The sequence below is a fragment of the Penicillium paradoxum genome, assembly GCF_028828445.1.
Source record: "Penicillium paradoxum strain IBT 22861 chromosome Unknown utg000003l_segment0_segment0, whole genome shotgun sequence".
Classification (NCBI taxonomy): Eukaryota; Fungi; Ascomycota; class Eurotiomycetes; order Eurotiales; family Aspergillaceae; genus Penicillium; species Penicillium paradoxum.
The window spans coordinates 2475789-2495794 of record NW_026643181.1 but is presented as its reverse complement, the minus strand read 5'-3'; the positions used below and the strand labels follow the sequence as shown (position 1 = coordinate 2495794).

The 20006-nt window shown below is 51.0% G+C and overlaps 6 protein-coding genes across 6 annotated transcripts; 1 reads left to right on the top strand and 5 right to left on the bottom strand.

Annotated features, from left to right (window-relative positions):
* Nucleotides 1-340: 340 nt before the first annotated feature.
* N7457_002838 (uncharacterized protein) lies at nt 341-1195 on the bottom strand (the record flags this gene model as incomplete). The annotated part of the gene is made up of 1 exon (XM_057173884.1): nt 341-1195. The coding sequence occupies one exon, from the start codon at nt 1193-1195 to the stop codon at nt 341-343; it is 855 nt and encodes a 284-aa protein (XP_057034035.1).
* Nucleotides 1196-2671: 1476 nt separating this feature from the next.
* Nucleotides 2672-4821, bottom strand: N7457_002837 (putative G1/S-specific cyclin Pcl5; the record flags this gene model as incomplete). Its single annotated transcript, XM_057173883.1, has 2 exons — nt 2672-4302; nt 4374-4821. The coding sequence occupies 2 exons, from the start codon at nt 4819-4821 to the stop codon at nt 2672-2674; spliced, it is 2079 nt and encodes a 692-aa protein (XP_057034034.1).
* Nucleotides 4822-8896: 4075 nt separating this feature from the next.
* On the top strand, nt 8897-10582 carry N7457_002836 (Zn(II)2Cys6 transcription factor domain-containing protein; the record flags this gene model as incomplete). The annotated part of the gene is made up of 1 exon (XM_057173882.1): nt 8897-10582. The coding sequence occupies one exon, from the start codon at nt 8897-8899 to the stop codon at nt 10580-10582; it is 1686 nt and encodes a 561-aa protein (XP_057034033.1).
* A 178-nt stretch (nt 10583-10760) lies between these two features.
* Nucleotides 10761-12115, bottom strand: N7457_002835 (uncharacterized protein; the record flags this gene model as incomplete). The annotated part of the gene is made up of 3 exons (XM_057173881.1): nt 10761-11594; nt 11642-11782; nt 11834-12115. The coding sequence occupies 3 exons, from the start codon at nt 12113-12115 to the stop codon at nt 10761-10763; spliced, it is 1257 nt and encodes a 418-aa protein (XP_057034032.1).
* A 2120-nt stretch (nt 12116-14235) lies between these two features.
* N7457_002834 (uncharacterized protein) lies at nt 14236-14872 on the bottom strand (the record flags this gene model as incomplete). Its single annotated transcript, XM_057173880.1, has 2 exons — nt 14236-14799; nt 14855-14872. The coding sequence occupies 2 exons, from the start codon at nt 14870-14872 to the stop codon at nt 14236-14238; spliced, it is 582 nt and encodes a 193-aa protein (XP_057034031.1).
* A 660-nt stretch (nt 14873-15532) lies between these two features.
* On the bottom strand, nt 15533-18418 carry N7457_002833 (uncharacterized protein; the record flags this gene model as incomplete). Its single annotated transcript, XM_057173879.1, has 1 exon — nt 15533-18418. The coding sequence occupies one exon, from the start codon at nt 18416-18418 to the stop codon at nt 15533-15535; it is 2886 nt and encodes a 961-aa protein (XP_057034030.1).
* Between the last annotated feature and the right edge of the window lie 1588 nt (nt 18419-20006).

Below are 20006 nucleotides of genomic sequence, written 5' to 3'. Positions count from 1 at the left end.
CAATGGGTAGAACAGCCCAAGAATGTCGAGCATGAGACAATACGAGAAAAAGCAAAAAGCAGGTTCACCAGCTTCTTATTCCCCAGATTCCCCCCGAGCTGCTGTCCGTGCACACGGACAGGGGACGATGATAAGGTGATAAGCCTGCAGCTTGACGCAGCTGATAAGCACAAGGGGGACGAATGAGAAGGGAGAAGGCTGAAGGACTTCGTAAAACTCGTTTAGTGTATCATGATATAGAGATATGCTTATTTGCTATCCATGCTGCGTGGGCCGGTTGCAAAGACTAGACATGATCGTCACCCTAGCCAATCGCTATGAAAGTACGAAAGTACTCGCTTTACTCCTTCTCCCCCGGCAAACGAACGTCAAGCCATCCTCGGCCATCCCCAACGCCCTCTACACTGCCATGTGGTCGGATCCCTTGCCACTCCGTGAGATTGAGCCACCCAATCTGCTGAACGTCGCCAAACCCGCCAATCCAGTAAGCATGGGTCACCACCAGCCGAGCCCAGAAGCTCGCATGGGGCGAATAAGAAGCACCTGGTAGCCAGACCTTTGCATCAGGATGGGGTTCAAGGAAACACTCTTCGAGGGCAGCTGCTGCATCCTCGGGAAGTGGGGACGGCAGGTTATCTAGATATCCGAAAAGGGTGACCCGAGGCAGAGCAGCTGGGCTCAGAGGCAAGCCGGGATAGACTGGACCCGCCTCATTAAGATGGTCCCACCAGTCTAGCTGGAGACTGAGGTTCGACCCGGCAGCGATGTTCTTGAAAGTGGTTCCAATGCGAAGGCCGAGAATCGTTGGATCGCCGTTATCACCATGGGACAGATCCGATGGCAGCGAACCATCACAGTCGGCGATGTACTCGCGGAGTGCGATAGAGAGACCGGCAACATCAGAAGGGGCATGTGCAGAGGGTGGAAGGGACTTCGGGAAGTTGGTTGAGATGACTCCAGAAGGGGACAAAGCCAGGAGACGGCGGGCCATCAAAGTCGATGTGAACCAAGATGGGCGGTTGAAAGCCGCTTCATCTTCAAAAGGAATAGAGTCCACGATCGGGTCCGAGTTACCTGGTTGTCCGAGGAAAGCCTGGAGATTGTCTGCAAGTGATACAACAAAGCCATAGGCCGTGAGGGGTGAAAGTAGGGCGAGAACGCCGGCGAGAATGGAGGCCGAACGAGAAACCATCATGACGGCTAATCAGATAGACAAGTTGGCATCGAAATAAAGTCTGGATGTTTCAGCTATTCAAATATAAACAAGAGGGGGAGAATGGGGGGAGAGGGGTGCGGAGAGACGCGGCGAGTGATCAGCTGATAGCGATCTTATCTGATTAGGCTACGTGCCGGCAGCCTGAATTATAAGGCGACCGACGTGCTTCAGGTGTCTTCTGAAGTTGATGTCACAAATATATTAGTAGAAGGCGATGCCTTTGATTCCCGGATCATCTATTAGAAACAACATTCAACCAGTCAAATAGAACCAAGAATATCTGTAGTCATATCATGGCGTGAGCATTCCTACACCCGGATGAGCATTGACACCGATGTCACCCGATGGTTCGGCTTCTTTGTCGTCAAATGCTATGTCATATGTTATGTAGATACCCTTTTTGACATCGGGTCATTCCCTCTCTGGATGAATCTATCGAATAGCGGGGCTACAGTATTGCCGTCATCTTCGAAACCCTTGAGAGCTTTGCCATAATTGCCCCTGTAACAACGAGTGCACTATATCGTTTCCTTTCAAAACGATATGTTCGATCGCTTTCTACTCCTAGATAGAGATTGAGCGTGTTTGTTCTTATGTGACTTCTCCCGAATATGGAACAATCAAGTTAGCGGTAAATCAAGCGGTGGGCTTGGCAGGGTTAAACGAATCGCAGGTAGATAGAGCTTCTCTCCACACTCAGAGACCAAGTAGAAAGTATTCTACTGCGGAGTACATATGCACAGATCGCTTTTAAAGAGCCCAGACTATGAAGGATACGATGTATCTATGCCGTGCATGAGCCATGACCCCCGGGCTATACATAGGAGCCAAGGATGGCACTGATAACACAGCCACACCCGAGGTCCACAGCCACAGCCACAGCCACAGCCGGCTGACGCCTGAATGACTCACCGCTGAACCATGGATTGTTGCACGGTCAGACATCATGTGCACAGTTGCCTGGCGTTTAGGGATACGAGGAGGCCGATATCGCTGTGAAGCTGTATTTGGATTGTCCTATCCGAGGGTAAACCTCCGTGGATGGCAAATATACCATTCCATAGATGGGAAAGCTAATACAGGTATAATCAGGGCAGACGCCCGCTTCCACCCCCCCAAGGTACCAGAGTAAAAAAAGAACAAACCATAACCGTCCCATACCGACCACACTCCGTTTGCAACCACAAAAGTAGATAAAAGAAAGGGTAAAAAGTGAGAGAACAGATGCACGATGCAAGTAGAAGACACGCCCGTCATCACAACATCGTACATTTCGTGGGAATCCAACGCCCAAGTCCCAGTGCGACCGAGTGCCCGAGGAAATAAGGGTATATACATGAATACTTCGGGATCGGTTCGCCGTAGGAGAAAGAAACAAAAAGACGGACTTTTTCTTTTTTTTTGCCTCGCACAAAGGAAAGAAGAAGATAAGAAGATCCGCTAATAAATCGCAAATCAATTCAAGTACTCCGCAACACGAAGACTTGGGTTCATAGCGACCTTGCGTGCTTCGCTGCCACAGCATGCGCGTTTCATGCCTGCTGGTCCGGAGACTGGGCCACCTCGCACGGGGGCAATGAAGCTCTCGTGTTGAGTCATAAAGGAGCGTGGGAGCTGTCCATCAGGCAACACCGAGTGGTCTCCAGAAGCCCCGAGGTTGATCAGGTGACGCACATGGTTTTGAAGCAAGAGATCGTCGGATCCCGTACGCCCACGTTTTCGGCACTTGCGTCGTTCAGGCGTAGCGCCGGAAAGTTCGCAGAGGCTCTGAGCAGCTTCGCTCAGGCTGGCATCCAGCGAAAAGTGGGACAGATCGGGGACCGAAGAACCCATGGAACTGGGATATTCAGGAGAGCTGTAGACACCGACCAAAGAACTCTCGTCAATAGGAGAGGCAATAGCCAGAGGTTTCCGGGACTCCTTGATAGAATTACTAGTGCAGCGCAAAGTGGCCTTGACAGCCAAACGAGCAGGAGCTGAGCCATTAGTACCTGAGGCAGTGGACGAGACTGATGACGACCGTGACGAACGGGACGACAGAGTAGACACGTCTGATACCATCGAGTCAGGCGAAGATGCCGATGAGGTTGAGCGAGCCAAAGATGACCGACGAGCCGCAGCCGGGTAAACATCGTAAGACTGACCCCGAGCGCAGAATGACATAGGCGGGCGCTGATCGAGGGTCGATCGCGCCATGCACACATTCTGCACCTGAGACATAGCATTACAGATGGATGGGCGATGGGGATTATAAGCAGCCACACTCGCAGCAGGAGTAGAGGCAACCTGAGATTGGGGGGTCATCTGAGGGGTGGGAAGCATCGTAGGGCGTTGAATACCAGACATGGCAAAGTTGGAAAATTCCATACGCGGAGTGGGCTCCAGGGGGCGCGGCATACTCCGACCATAGGTGGGAGTTTGTTCAAGCGACAAAGAGCGGACTGACTCATTACTCGGCAAGCTACGCGGAGACAGAGATTCGGCCAGACCGAGGTCCATCCCACTCATGGTCGAGACTGGGGTCATAGGCTCTGACTCTGCAGAGTCCAGTTCAGGAGTAAGTCTGGGTAGGACAGTCTGCCAGCACTGACCTTCAGCAACCGGGGGTCCACCGGCACCGGGGGTCAACTTCAAGACCAAATCGGTCCAACGCTGAAACGTCGCTTCGTCGATGTGCAGGCGCCATCCGACAGCCTTGAGGAACATAAGCTCATTTTGGTTGATCTCAAGAGTGTTGAGGCCAGAAATTTTGCTCCAGGCACGAGCGGAGTAGTTGCGATCCTGCAAATACTTTGAAGCTAGAATTAGCGCCGCCAGGAACATCCGGCGCCCACACTGCATCGCCCGGAGAAGCGACTGATCCCGAGGCTGCTCCTTGGTGAAATCATGAGTGGGCACGTGGGGTTTGATCTTAATCAAATAATACAAAGCCACCTGCAGGGTACTATAGCTAGTACGCGAGCGGCGGAGTGTTTCCTGGATGAAAGTACGGAGAGGAAGAACTCCTTTTGATCCGGTCGCGGCATCGCTACGGGATGCTGCGGCGGAAAGAGGCCAGATAGTCTCAACAATCTGTGAAGCGGTGTCTTGAAGTGAGGGGAAAGGATTTAGCCAGGCGAACAAGACGTATTTCGAGGAGTCTTTGCTCAAGACTTACCGACGAGGTTATCGACAAAGTTTACCTTCCGCTCTGACTGCCGAAGCAGACATGGCGGAGGGCGCGCATTGGGAGCGCTAGAAGAATAATTGTTAGTGCGCCGAGGATGCATGCGCAGCTCGGATGGCACTACACCGTCCACCTTGGAAGCAGGACCCTTGGCATAAGCCCGGGGGCATGCTCCGTTCGGATTTCTTCCCGCCGATTGGCTATTACCCTCATTCTCCCAAATCACGTCAACTGGGTTGGTCGATGTCGAGGATACCGAACTCTGCGATGAGACGCCATCGAGGGAGAATACGGAGGAGGAAGAGGAGGAAGCGGAGGAGGAGATCGAAGATGCGTAGGGGTGAGCGTGGTGAGACGCTGGCAATTGAGAGCTTGGGTTTGAGAGGTTCATCCCCAAGACGTCCATCCCTGACATATCCGGAGGTGCTGCGGAGTTCATATAGACTCGTTTGTGTGAACCAAGTTCAGATGTAGACAGCCGGATAGAGCGAGATGGTCCGATTTTTGAACCGTAGTGTCAAGATACCGTTAAGCAGGGAACCGGGAACGAGAGCCGAGGAGACAGAAGCCGTCTTTGCGACGTAGGCGACGGCAGACCTTTAAGTGAAGAATGCCAGGTTGATAACCAGACGTTTAGAGGGAAAAAAAAATAAGCGGGATCGCTTGGAGTAGCGGAGAAAAGAGACCAAAGGGGAAGTAATCAACTATAAAGACAAGAAGAGGAAAACGTATTCACGATCCGATCAACCAAGTGCTTCTGATATAAAAACCAAAGCAGGGGCACGTGGCAGAATGACTCTTTTTCGATGTGTATTTAGATGGAGCCGGAGACGGTGACGATGCGGAGGTCGGTAACAGCAGCACAGGCGATCGGAACGGAGGAAACAATAGGGTACATTTTGAAACAAGTCGTGTGATAGAAAGAGTTATATCCAGGCACTCAACGGGCCATGAACAGGCAGAACCAGGCTGGTGGCTGCTTGAACAAGGCAGGCGTTGAAGTGGGCTAGGCAGAGAAGAGAGAAGAGTCCGGGGGGCAGGGTGAGGCTGAGGGGGAGGCGAGAGAGAGTGGATGTTAGCAAGGGAATCGGAGAAAGGCCACTTTATTTAGAGCACATACCTATGACTCTTCTCAAAATCCGGGTTGACTAAGAGAGGGGGGCAAAAAAGAGAAGTCTGAAGGGGAAAGAAGAAAGTCACACTGTGGCGAGAAATGGGTGGCGGGTTAGGAAGATGCCGGGAGGCGCAAGGACCACAGGTATAGGAATAGAATATAGTGAAATATTCTATTCTCTTTTACTTGGCTCTATAATCAGGAGATAGTAAACTTCTCTCTTGATCGCAGAGATGGTGAGAGGGGAAAATCCGGATGCGGCGAAGAGACTCCGAGATAGGAGTCCACGGTGGCACGACGGTGACTCACGGTCACTTTGGCTATACTCTGTAGTTCTGTTCTATATAACCCCGTCTATTATTATATCATCTATCTTCGATATCTGGTATCCGGTATCTGATATCTGATATCGGACTCCTACTAATCTGGATTTTCTATCCGATTGCTATACACCATAACAAAAGACCCGGCATGACACGACCATATGTAGTGGCACCCAATGGTAGGAACTGTATAGCCACTCCTAGTGTGCTCTAGAAGAAAAAAATTACAACGTTAACAAATCAGCAGGGACAGTGTTCATAATTCGCAACAATAACAATATTTCATTCAATCCGAAGACTCTGTCGGAGTTCCACTGAGTCATAAAGCCGCTTGCCACGCTGTCGTCGCGCCGTGGCCAATCCACGCGCGGCTGTTAGGCTGCGACCCACTATCATTTCCATTATTCCATGATTATCTCTATGCTGATTGGCTGGCATCGTGATCGGCGTTGCTGGTTGGGGCTGCCTGCAGCCCTTTCCAGATGGGCTGGGGAACCTCGGGAGTACCTAAGTCCCCTATTTTGAACTCATATGACCTCACTGTGGAAGAGCTTAGGCTGAAAACAAAGAGCAACACCATTAGGCTTCAAAGTGGAGTAAGGAGTATGGAATCTGAGTTTCTCGAATCTTCAAGTAGGTGTGAGTCGCCAAGACATCGCTCCAGGGCAGCAAAGGGGCATTAAGGTACGTACATTCAACATCGTCCAAAGTACCATAAGCAGAACAGCAAACTTTAGAAGTCTACTTGGCATATAACAATTATTGAAACATCAAGGAGGGATACATGGATAGCTACAGGTTTATGCTGTACATGTACGGAGTAAGCTACCGACATTCATGTATAAGGATGCAAGCACCGCTTGGAGCACCTTGACCAGCCCCTGTCCCTCGGCCTACATTCTGAGTATCGCCGAATTCAATCGAGAATACCCACTCACCGGTATTATAATGCAGATATTTGACCCGCACACTCCCCATCCTCCGCATCCTTTAGCCCACACACGTCGGGCGAGTAGCCGGTGGCTGTACAAATGACCACAGAACCCAAAGGGCCGATCGACACTCAACCTCCACAAGGCGCTTGCTGCCCACTCCTAATACCACCAAGGTAAAAACAATACCCGGAATCCAGAGCTCTTTGCTGGCCGAAGGTTCACCGATAACGGCGGTACGGCTCTCCGAAGCTAAAATCCCAAGTAGAGCTGTTGCAGCGGTTCCTCACTCCCGGCCATCCGGGTCCAGGTCCGCTAGTTTTCGAGCCAAAGTACTCCACAACCTGGGGAATACTCTGCGTAGACTCTCCGTAGACTGATAATTAACCCGAGTTGCGGTTGAGCTTCGAGTGTAGCGGATCCATGAGCTCAAATCATTAGCCCAGTGACTGAATCTGGTCGTGGACGCGTGACGAGGCATATGATTGCGCCATAGGTGGCCCGTACACTTTGGACCAGAATGTCCAGTGTGGGGAGATCAGCCATGAATCTGTCAAGCACAGGTTTGGGTTGCAATTTACGACATACCTGATGTACCGGATGATGGCTGGCACTCCAACACTCGCCCATTCTACTCCGTAATGGATACTCCGTAGTGCTCACCTCTTTCCGCCTTTTGACCAGCGGGTAAAATTGAGCACGCTAAAGTACTGGGTGCCTAAATAGCCGCCCTCTACGGAGTAGGGCTGACTGGGTCACTGATCCTTCCATCCTTCCATGCTCAACCCCATCACGTGGAATGGGTAAGCCCTAAACATCACCTGATCATCATTTGACGGAACCCCGACTTTGCTCATGTCAGGTGAGCATGACTGGAGCGTACCCAAGTTGTCGATGGATGTTGTTGGTAGAGATGAGCGACCTGGGTAAGCTACAACAATTAAGTACAGCACGCTAGCTTCATCAGACACCTCGAGATCGATATTCGTCCCATCATCGTCAGCATGACCGTTTCCTAGTGATTCCGGTGTAGATGACAGGGACACAGTAGCGCTATTCAATCGATCATCAGTTTTCGGTCTGGCCTATGCCCCTGGTAATAACCTAGAGACAAGATTTGGACTACTAGGAAGATGATAATTACATATATATCATTAGGGATCTAGAACTATTTCCGATATCAAGATCCGCCAGAGGAATTGATATCCAGGACTCGGCGCTTCTCGAATCGAGAAGCTTACAAGCCAAAGACAAACCATTAACAGTAAAAGCCCCATGAGCTTCTAGGCCCCCATTAGCTTGTATTGCCAGAATGTTAACGGCATCGGCCCGAATGGCCAGTTTTCACTTTGCCAACATACCAAGACATTACCATGCGTCAGCTGCTGGTTCATGCGTCCATCTACTCCGTAGTCCGTATTGTATTTCCTAATAATACCAAAGAGGGTAAACCGGCCAAGACATGTGGCGGGGATGGCAAGGGCTCGACGTGGCTTCCCGCCCGCATTTAACATGCCTAGAGCAGGACTCCAAACCGATGCACTTCGTGTTTCTTGTCACAATAGTTCTCAGGTTCTTTTTCTCTCATATAGTGGTATCCAATCTGCGTATCCATCGGGCTGTTAGCGGCAAAAGTACCAACATCTACGTAGTCTGGGCGGTTGCTTGGTGTGCATTAGTCTGTCTGAGGTAGTAAACGCTGCTCTAGCCCCACGATCCACCAAGGAAAGATATTTAGTGGGTTCCACGTTAGGGTCTTAAAATATCCCATCGGCGGGAACTGTAAGATATATCCCCGGATATTAGACTATCTGCTTTCCACGAATCCGAGCTTCATCTTGGATTGAATAGACCTTCTGCAATACGCAGGTATGTAAGATGGGAACAGCCAAGGCTGACATTTCATTTCTGCGAAAGCCAAAGAAGAACTCACGTAATTCGGCCCCATGATTAAACGCCTGGGCAAACCTTTAGACAAAGAAAAAGGAGACGGCTAGTTTCCGTAATTTCTCGCCGTTCGTCATTAGTACCATTACTTAGTACTGTTAGAGATACTTTGTACAGAGTACTCCGTACAGGATCCAACGATCGAGGAAGGAGGAAGAGTTGTAAGATAGGGACGTTTCCGATTCTCTTTTGCATACCATGCCCTCCCAACCATCGCATCATATAGGAGTCATTGTGAATCGATCTGTTCGCCGTGCTGCCTGCGACCAGTGCCATACTCAGAAGCTGCGCTGCACAAAACTAGAAAACTATGATGTGTGTGTTCGATGCGAGCGATTGAACCGCCAATGTAACTGGAGTGTTCCATCGCGGAGTGGCCGCCCAGCAAAATCGACCGCAGAGGGCAAGCTGGCTAGGCGTGACAGCCTGCAGAATGTGGGAGAAAAGCGTCGCAAACGCTCTTTCAGTGCTCTAGAATTGACACCGGAGAACAGTCATCTCGAAACTCCACGAGAGCATGTTTGTACCGGCCAGGCTAGCGCTCTCGCTCGAGATCAAAACCAGCCTCAACCCAGCCCTTTGCCTCTGGAGATGGCTGAGGCGCCGCCATCGTTGCCATCCATTGTAGATTGGAACATGTCGGATTTCTTGGGACTGTCAAGCCCACGTTATGGCGCAGGGAAACCCCCCTTTGTCCCTTCGTGGATATACCCGGATAGCCCATCTCAGATGCATAATTTCACCGACTGTTTGCAACTCCCCAACAATGGGGTAGGATATCCAGGGACTCAAGCCACAGAGAACCGAAACGCGAGCGGAAACAACCACGCAGTTTCCCCATCCCCTGGAGTAAACTCTTTGCAGGATATCACACGAGAGATTTCCAACATCAATTTGTCGCTCTTTGACCTAGAGCAGTCTCTTAATGCCGAACCATGGGGTCCAATGTTTGCGACCCCAGCTGCTGCTGTGACTAAACTGAGTACCTGTAGCGATGACCAAGCGGACGACTGGATGACCCAGGGGTATCCATTGGTCGACATATTTAACAAGACACAACGATTTATCGAAGTTGCAAAGCAGACGAGCATTTATTTTGCCTCCCGCCATGCTCCAAATGCATCAACGCCAACCTCATCCTCTACCTCTCACCCGGGACAACCACCATCAAAGCACCCATTAAGTGCCGCTTATGCAGACAGCGACACCCCCAGCCAAGCATCGTCCCATTCATCTATCCCAGTAGACATATCTATCCAGCCCGACCTGCCTCCCCAGCACTCTGCACCCTCTTCAAATTCAACGCAAAGCGACCGACCCAGCCGCACCGCAAGCCATGTACCAACCGCCCTTCTCTTCGCAACGGGCTACGCACGGATTCTCGATATTTACACAACCCTCTCAACGCAGATATCAAATTTCGTCCACGCGCTCTCGGTGCAGTCCCTCGCCGGGGAACCGGACAATAGGCAACGCATGCATCCCGCTATCCCGCCGCTGCAATGGGGTGCGTTCCAGCCCGCTAACTATGGCGGGCTGCAGATACTAATGGCAACGCAGGTGTTGACCTATCTGCTTAAGGAAGTGGAGCGGGCAGTGGGTTTCTACGGGTGGGAACGCGAGATGACTCGGGAGCGATCACGATCTGAAGAGGGGGAAACAGGTCGCTTTGCTTCGAGGCATGGGGATTCTCGTCGACGTAGAAGGGATTCTGGAGTTAGGGATGCGGATCATGGTGGAGGTGGTCAGGGATTGCTCAGTTCTGCAATGATTGAAATTGTGGTCCAGGCGGATGGATCAGGGAATTGGCTGGGAAAAGTCGGGGTGTTGCGGAGTAAACTCCGAATGTTGAAGGAAGAGCTTGAGAAGAGTATGCATAGTTAGACCATGCACCTACTTTTGTATAGTATTTCCCTGGGGGATTGATGGATGTTTTGTCGAATCGGCTCTATTAAGCCTTGTATTCTCAAGTAAAAGAAGAAACTCTCAAGCCCAAGCGATACAAAGCGATACATCTATATATGCAGAATTAGATGCCACACTCTAGTCCTGATTTCCCAAATCAGACACCTTCCACTCCAAACCAGCTTCTTGTAGCCGTTCCACATACCGAAACCCTAACGACGCTGGGGTCAGAATTCCCCCCTCCCATTTTCTCGACAATTGAGTCCTGTCCCTTTCCTCCCAAAATGTCCAACAGGGTTAGAGCAGCTTCACTAACCAAGATTGCACAGACAGTATACACATCCGTATTGAAGCGCATAACACCCAATGCATTAGGCTCGTTTACTTCGTCCCCATCCGCCGCGACTGTAGCCGTCCATTCCACGAAATGAGCCTCTCCGGGCTTCACCCGCGGCCCAGTTCCCGGCTCTGGAGAGAGCCATCGCAGCAGCCATCGGAATGGCGGGAAGCATAACACACAGAAAACAGCGACTGAAATACCGAGAAACCCGGTCCATCCTTTCAGCATGGTAGGCGTAGTGGTATAGCCATGGAAGCTGAATCGTTCGCCATATCGCTCGGATCGGTCTGCGTATCGCTGTAGCAGTGACCAGGTACGCATGACGACAGCTTCGTCAGCCATCGCAGAGGGGTTGAATGTGAGATTACCCAGAAAACGATCCCGTCGAACGGGGAGAACAGGACCGGAATAAGGCCGATGAGCTCCAGCATCTGGGATACAGCTCGCGCGAGCTGCACCGGCAGCCATCATCTGTCGAAGGGAGTATGTTTCCAGGCTGGCGAGGATGCTTGCAATGGTACCACCGCTATAGCCAGTCCAGGTATGTTGAATTGCGAAGAACATGGGTCCGAGAGGACGGCGCAGCCTACGCGCAAGAAGGAGCGTCATCAGATCCGGGGGACTTGATTCCACGGCACATTGTGGAATGATCTGTGTCATTAGCATGATCTCATCTAGACCTCCGGGTGAGAGCTTACAATTGCCTTGTTGACCATGGCCTTTTCGTGCAGCTGCGCTGCTAGACGTTGCGTCCAAATGTGTTCGCCTGTGGAATCCACGTAGGCAGTGGAGTGTTCTATACAGGCTTCTACAACGGATGTTCCATATTTACAAAAAGGCTATACTGTCAGTTCGTCGGATTGGATCGTGGTAGACGGCGTGGGACTTACTCCGACCAGGTTGAGCACAAGACGTGTCTGAGATGCCATGCGCCGAAGATCATCGCCGCTGAGGGTGACCACCATGACATGGGGCAACTTCCGATCAGGTTGAGCTGGGCCCAAAGAGTCCATCAAGGTGATCAACCTCTTCTCACTCCGGCCAGCAATAGCCCATCGGAGGGCTTGCGGACCTTTGGCCCATAGGTACGGCACCACCAGAGACCCCACGTATCCGGTAGCGCCATACACGATCAAACCAAACGGTTTGTCCATTCTCTGTGAAGGGTTCATTCAAATCTTAATGGAAAAGGAGAGAAGTAGAATTGGCCGAACTCATAATGAACTTCTTTGCTCTACCCAGCTAATCCTGGCCTGATCGCTTTCGGTAAAACCCACCGAATGTCTTTTGGTCCATCGCGCAATTGATCAGCACGAAGTATAAGAGACTTTGCAAGGCATTATAACACAAAGAGTGTTTGAAGAGAAGAGCACTCATCTTCCTAGCTCCACCACCTCGTCTTAGTCTACTTCAACAACCACCGAAGATCTCTACATCAAGCCCTATTTGGAATTCTCGCCGCGCACCAGTATTTCAGCCTTCGTCTCGTATTTTCTCAGCTCGACCGGAACTAAACACAGATCAGGGAGTACAAAGGCTGTCCGTCAATAATCTAAGGACTCTTAGTTGAAATGTGCCGGCCTTTAGATGTTTCCTGGCCAAATTGCTTATTTCGGAAAGTGCATATTTGCCTTAAATCTTGCCAGGGAAATAATGACAATGTATCTAGGTTGCTAATAAAGAGTACACATGAGTGTCACTTTCATTTGTATCGGTTCTATTATTGTACTTCGTTGTTGATTTTTGCAATACGTCCGGCGTGTTTTACCCGAATTGGGAGTCAATGAAGCCGAACGCAAGGTATACAAACCGACTCTGATCAAACCGCCGAAGCTGAAATAGAGGTTTCGGATTATTGTAAAACAAGCTTATACTTTTTTTTAAATTCCATTTAGTCAATCCCATTCAACGGTTTCACTTGATCAAAATGCACATTACATGCTCTGTTCGGAGTCTGTGAGGGTGAAAAGTGGACTTGAGTTGTTGACGGACAGTCCGAACAACCCAAAGCTGACGAAGACACACAGAATTCTACGTATAACGCTTGTGTATCGACCTATCAGTGTGCTATTCCATCCCCATACACCGATGTCCATATAATCCGTGTTAACACATAGTACCCAGGTAAGCTGCATAGCACTCCGTGTAACAGAACAGTTTCATCCAGCCTCGAGGAGATGCATAGACCACACCTGCAATCTCCCAACCACGACCGATAATCCCAGTAACATTGGAAACACAAGCGCATACCACGATTCCAGTTTCACCGGGAAAAGCAGGGATCTCCCACTCCGTTAATCGCCAAAATAAGCTCTTTGGGTCGGCAAAAGCTCACCAATATACGGTCAAGCCCAACCACTCTGCAATCCGAACCTAAGGAGCTGTGGTTACCCTTTTTGGGTGTTGGATAGGAGTGTCCGGCACCGGAGTTCGTCACCAGGTTGGAATATGCACATGCAAAGCCTCTGGGAGTTGAAATGACGATCATGATGTGTTTCTCATTGCGTGCATTAATCCCTCAGCTCAGGCAGCTCTTGTTGTTTATGCTTCTTGGGCAATCTTTCGCTTGCATTGTATTGCAGATGACTCACGCGGTGATGAATAGATGCTTTTGTGCATATGCGTATGCATGAATCCTAGAGAAACGGGAGGAATAGATCCAAACTGGGAGTTCGTGTTCGAGAGGTAAGAATAGATATTCTCATCATGTTGGTACATAGTAAAGCTGGAATTCGAAACTCATGTCTCGGACTCTATACACCTGTCACATACACTTCTTCTCCGTCGCAGTGTGGAGACGCGAAAGTGAGCTGTTGATACGGGGTACATTGAGACATACTGAAGATGATCGGATTGTCTAGGTAATAGAGGTAGATGGATATATCCGCTTTGACTTCGGAATTGATACGAAGGATGTTTGACCTTTTCACATTGTCGGCGGTATAGCAGGTTTGCTACGGTCTTCGGTTACGATTAATACTCAACCCCCTGAGTTGGGCGATACGTCCACCAGAGCTTCCAAATCACACTCGTAGACTCTCTGAGCAGTGAGTAGACCGAGTAGTTCGCTTCACCAGACGGAGAGCACAATCCGCTTCGCCCACACCATCCCTCCAGAACCAGTACATTGCTGGCTGTCCACTGTAGGCACCTTTCCCTCTTCCTCGCACCCATCCAAAGACAATCCTACAACCACAACACAAAATAAACAAGAAGATTTTGCTTCCATCGGGTATATGCACAAAATCCAACCCCCACCAACCCCCATAATCAGCTCCCAGGAATCAAACCATTACCTCGCCCGCGCCGCAGCTCCAGACCCTCCAGGAGAAGCATCATGCACAACGCACAACAGATATTTCCGATCCGGCACGACAACAATCTCATGTTTCTTCGTCCGCATCCTCAACAACTTCACCTCCCCATCCTCTTCCCGATCGACGTCATCGCCATCTGCCTCGCGCGTGCTAGTCTCGTGTCCGTAGTCGTAATGCGCATCCCCGTGCCCGTCGCTGGGCCGTTGCACGGTCGGTTTAGGCCGTGATAGAGAGACCCCCAACGCCTCGGCGCTCGAGACGTATGCGAAAATGTGCGCCGCTAGGGTCTCGGCTTGGGAGGGTTGGTAGGGCTGGGGGCTGGCGGGTGAGGTAGGGGATGGGTCTGATTGGGGGGTGGAGTCGGTAGGGGGGATTTGGGTGCGAGGGGTGGCGGTCTCTTCGGGCTTTTGGGCTAGTTGTCCGGTGCTTTGGATGATGGAGCCGTCTTTGCGGGAGAGGATTAGGGTGCTTTGCACGCCGGGGCGGGAGGTGAGGTGGGAGAGGAGGGCGGTGACGTGTTGGGGGACTTGTTGGGTGCGCTGTGGAGAGTGTTAGTTTGTTTGAGGGCTTGGAGAGGGGAAGGGGAGGACTTACCTGTGTTGAGGTCGCCATGGTTGGGTAGTCCGCGGGGAATGTGAGGAGGGTTGGTATGCGGTGTGAGGGATTGTGGCTTGGGGGTGGATTAGACGAGCACCGAGCTTCTTGTGATTTTGCAATTGACGTTTCTGCTAGTTATGTATTTTCTTCAAGCAGGATTATTGGAGTACATGGAAGTTCAAGAGCTCGAATGCACTTGGGCGTCTCCAAAACAAATGACTAAGCATTCGATGGGCACAAAAATGCATGTGGCCATCCAGTACGGAGTAATGATCTTGATTTAGATAATAGGGGATCTTGAGACCCCATTTGAAAGGTCTGTGCCTATGTCATAGCCCCTGGCAAATTACACTCGAGGGCTGCTGAACAGTCTTGTTTCTATGTGAGACCTTGATCGGCAGTGCATGAAGCTTGACTCGGACCCTGTAGACATGTAGACAAAATGTTGCATAAAAGGATATATCGCGTAAATTTCAATAACATCATACAAACTTCAAAACATAAAGTGGATAACAGAATGGTATCATGGGCGACATGGGCAAATGGAGTGTAGAAAGTAAAGCCAAAAATCGAAGATCATTTCAAATCAAAGAAAACAAAGGGCAGATAACATCATACAGACAGAATCAATGAGGACATGAAGAGACTAGGAAGAGAGAAGAGATAGATTATAGTCTATCTCTTGCGGGGCAATCGAACCCGACTGATACTGGACTTTTCTGACAGCCATTCAGACTCAATATCTTGGATCATGTTGTCCAGCTGTTTGACATTTGCTCGTCCGTCTCGGTATGAGCTTGATGTCTCAAACCCGCTATACTCACTGCTGCGAGAGGAGCTGACCCAGCTATCTGGACGTGATCCATGGTGGCTGGAATATTGATGCGCATACGGCGCGTGTGGGAAGGCAGGGGATGCGGTCTGGCCGAGATGACTGAGACCCTCGAGAGGATTCTTGACTCCGGCATTGAGCGCCGCCATAAGAGCAGCTTGGAGAAGCTGGTTCTGCCGCTCCAGATTTGCGACACGGTCTTCGAGATAGTGATCCATTTGAGGAGCACGAGCGTGTTGGCTGTTTTGAGATTCCCTGGATCGATGGGTCGATTGGGAATATTGGGACTGAGGTGACGAGGGAATCTCGAGACTATGCATGCTGCGACTTTGGGGCGTCATTGGGCGCGTTTGTTGAGGATATCGAAGTCGAGGGTTGGATATCTGGCGTTGATTCATTTTCTCATCGCGTCGCCGTGTTGGCTGAGAGTACTGTTTATCAGTCTTGCGATTCGTGACTCTCAATTTTGGTCCTGGACCAAAGACCTCATCATCTGATGATGGAAGCGGAGTCTCAGGACGGGATTGGTGGTGGAATTGTTGGTATGTTTCAGGGAAACTCTCGTTTCTGAGGCTGCTTCCTGAGCTGTCGCTTCGGGAGATGGTCGAATTCCGGTATGACCCATAGCCAGCAAGTGCATCCATGCTTCTCATCGATGAAAGCATAGCCATATTAGAGGTAGTAAAACTGCGTTGGCCGAGCTTCGGTGCCGGAGGTGCGGGAAGGGGTTGCTGAGGAGGAGCTGATGGGAGGGATGCAGTGAGTGGAGGTGTTGGCAGGCCAAATTGCAGGTTTTTTCGGCTGGCTTTGGAATTGATTTGCAGTCCCTTCGGGGTAGCACGTTTGCCAAAGGGTTGTGCGAGAGCAGCGTGTCCTAAGACCGGGGAGTCGGCTAGAGGTTGATCCTTTTCACCTCCCTGAGCTGAAGGGCTTTCTGGAAGGTCTTGCATTTTTGGAATGCGCACGCTGGAAACTCGTGCCCTGGGAAGGCACTGTCTTGAGGGTTGCTTCGAGTATTCTGAAAGCGAGGGGGTGAACAAACTTTCCTCATCATCGGCCATTGACCCTCCAGCATCCATGCTACCAAGACCAGTTTCTGGGCGCAGTTCGGGTGTGCAAGGGCCGTCAGCAACAGACTCGATTTCTCGCTCCTCGAGCAAGGCCGATGAAGAAGATCGCAAATTGGAAGACCCTGACCCCAAACGGAAATATCGAACAGAGCGAGCATTAGTCCCTGGAGGCGCACTGGGCGATCTTTCAGCTTCGGGCAATGATGGCAGAGGCCTTGTAGGTGCAGGGAGAGGGAATGATTTCAGTGCGCCCAGAGACGGCGAGGGTCTCCGAGGGTCGGCCTGATCTTGCGAGACAGACTCCTTGGGGATTGTTTGCGCCGGTGTTTGGACTGCAGAAGAAGCCTCGCTGGTTGCAAGCGCACCGGAGCATTTGGGTTCAGCCTCGCTGATTGGAGTATCTGTGAAAACGTCTGTTGATTTCCGCGACCCATTGGGAGGTTCGGGTGATCTTTCGGGAGGACCAGATCGTGAACTAGATGCCGGCGAGGATGCAACATTTTCAATGACTTGGTATCGAGGAACTAGTGAAGTCCTTCGTGCTGCCTTGCTCGAATTGCGAGGGGGTGCAACATCAGGGAAGAGCTTCAAAGCCGGCTGCGATGGAGTCACACTGCGAAGAGAAGATTGATCGGGTTGATCGCGCTTTTGGCTATCAATGGATGGACAGGGCAGTGACTGTGTGCCATTCGAACTCGCAGGCGCAGTGCTGGTGACTTTGGAAACGGAATCGGTATTCTGCGGGGACCCACGTAGATTGGATCCCCCAGAGATAGATGATCGCTGGATTGGCTCGTCGACAGATTCCTCTCTCTGGGAATGGCTGGTAGAAGCCAACGAGGAAGCTGGTGTGACAATATCCTGTGGAAAGGGATCTGGTAGCGAGTTCGACGGCGACACAGCTGGTGATGGCTGGGAGGAGTTATCGGTGGGCTGATATGGCGGCGGTACTGAATCGTCAAAATCCGAGGCGAGTGAGACGGCGACATCGACCATTGACCTAAAGTTATCAAGGTCTAGGGAGTCCAAGCGCCGTCTTGCCTCCGGTGAGCGCTTCCTCTCATCGGCTTTGGCTTGTAGCCATGGCTGTCCAATGTGTTCAACATCTCTCTTCGACTTGGAAAGGCTTCGAGAGAGAGACAAGGTCGGACTTTCTTTTGATCGCTTTGCCTCGTTCTGTCCCTTTGACTCCTTCAGCGGAGGTGCTGGAATGAGATACCCCGCTCTAGTGAGTGCTTCAATCTGGCGCCGCTGGTCCTCCTCTTTGGATCTAGGCGTCGATTCCTTCTTCTGGCGCTGTGCAAACTGCAAGAGCCGACGATGGAACGGCTTGAGGTCCTGTTTGGGTTCCGGTTTCAATTCCTTTGGCGAAAGGGCAACTGGAAGTGCTGTAGTTGTATCTGGCGGACTCGAAGGTTGTGGTTGGGAGTGAGCTCGAGAGTGCGATTGAGGTTCGGGGTTAGGTGGAGGTTGAGGAGCAGGAGTGGCACTCGGAGTCTGGAAGAATCGAACCATATCTACTAGACTTTCGTTTCTCCCAGGCCTCTCGGCTGTTCCTGCTGAGCGGGCCTGAGGTCGTGGGGCACTACCGCCTCCAGGTCTGAGAGCAAGCGGCTCAGACGTTGGCGTGAACGTCTTGGAAGATGTCATGTTGGGCATTCTGCGTTTTGATGAAGGGTTCGGCCGATAAGTCCGAACAATTGGGCTTGGTGCGACGGCGCAGTCATGCGATAAATCCCAGTGATGCATAGGGAGGCGGAGCATCAATTGCTAGCTGGTTTTGCAATCCGACGAGCTCCGTGTGTCGACATTCAAATCCAGGGTTCCTCAGCGAACCACGACACAATGCTAGGCCTCCAAATTAGACCGACGAACCATGATGCTGTCTCGAGAGCAAAGTGTGCTCACCTCTTGCAGGAGCCCGACGAGATAGGGGGTGATGAAGTTATATGCAGTGAGAGGGATGTGATACGTCGCTGATTGCCCGGCAGTATATACAGGAATTCCCGATATGTACAAAATCGACGGTGGCAAAGTGGCGTCAGCATGGAAGAATAGAGAAGCGAACAAAGATCCAAAAATTCCGACAAGGCAACCGGAAAGAGGGAGAGTTTAATAGTAGTCGAGGTGAGCTGTCGTATCCCTACTTGGAGGGGATCCTCGAAGTACGCAGGAGTTGTCCGGGGCCCCCCTCCCTCGGAGCCTGGAAAGGTACAGAATGGACAGCATATCCGTAGCTAAGACGGACGAATCCGAGGAACACGTCCTGCAGATAATAAAAACGGGTTCGTCCAAAGGGATTGGCCCAAGTAAGGCCGTGTGGAGCAGATCGCACTTTGGACGACTCTAGCCATCAAACACGCTATGGCATCTGCGATGTGTAGTTTGGGACCGGGGGAGGCAATATGACACAGCGCTTGTATGGCTCCGGCGTGCCTCTGCTCTCTAACGGCAGAATGCCATCCATTGTGTCTATTGTCGCAGGGACAATACCGGGCACCGGCCAATCGTCAATTCAACTGCTCTTCGATTGCCCGTTTCTCCTTTATTTTCCCCTGCGATAAGAACGCAAGGGGATGGGGGGAGGTGGCGGGGATGCAGAGTGGAAACGTCAGACTCTGTACTCCGCACCGGATGTGAGGTATCAGCTTCACACACACTCGGCGCTATGATCTTCCCACACAAAACAAGAGCTCAGATCGGAGTGCAGATCTCAAGTTACAGGGATCTTCCAGACGGGTAGAAGCAGTCGATCAAACAAAAGTACGGAGTAGATCGGGGGGGGATGAGATGCAGGGGTGATAGCTTACACGCGATCTTCGTATGTACTACCTATTGGGAATAGCCGTGCTTGTCAATATTGATACAGTATTGGATTGGATGGATCTCCGATTGCAGCGGAGAATATGAGGGACATGACAGATTCATCGCATTTCCCGATTCGAAAAAGAAAGCTAAGAGTGGCTGTCTGGACGTGTCGCTGAAACCCTGCCAGGCCCAAATCCGATTTCCCCAACGGATTCATAACCCTTGCCTTCACATAGTCCCATCCTTCTGGTTAACGTATATTTAAACCCTTTAATCTCCGGATAACGCTTTTCTTCATCTGAATTCCCCGGAAAGGTGGCAAGTGAAATGTGCGACAAGACACCGTTCCTCGTTTTGCACAATATCCACTCGGATCGTCGACGCAGCAAATAGTCGCAGATCAAACATGTCCATTCTGGCGGTTGGGCCTTTGGCCCGG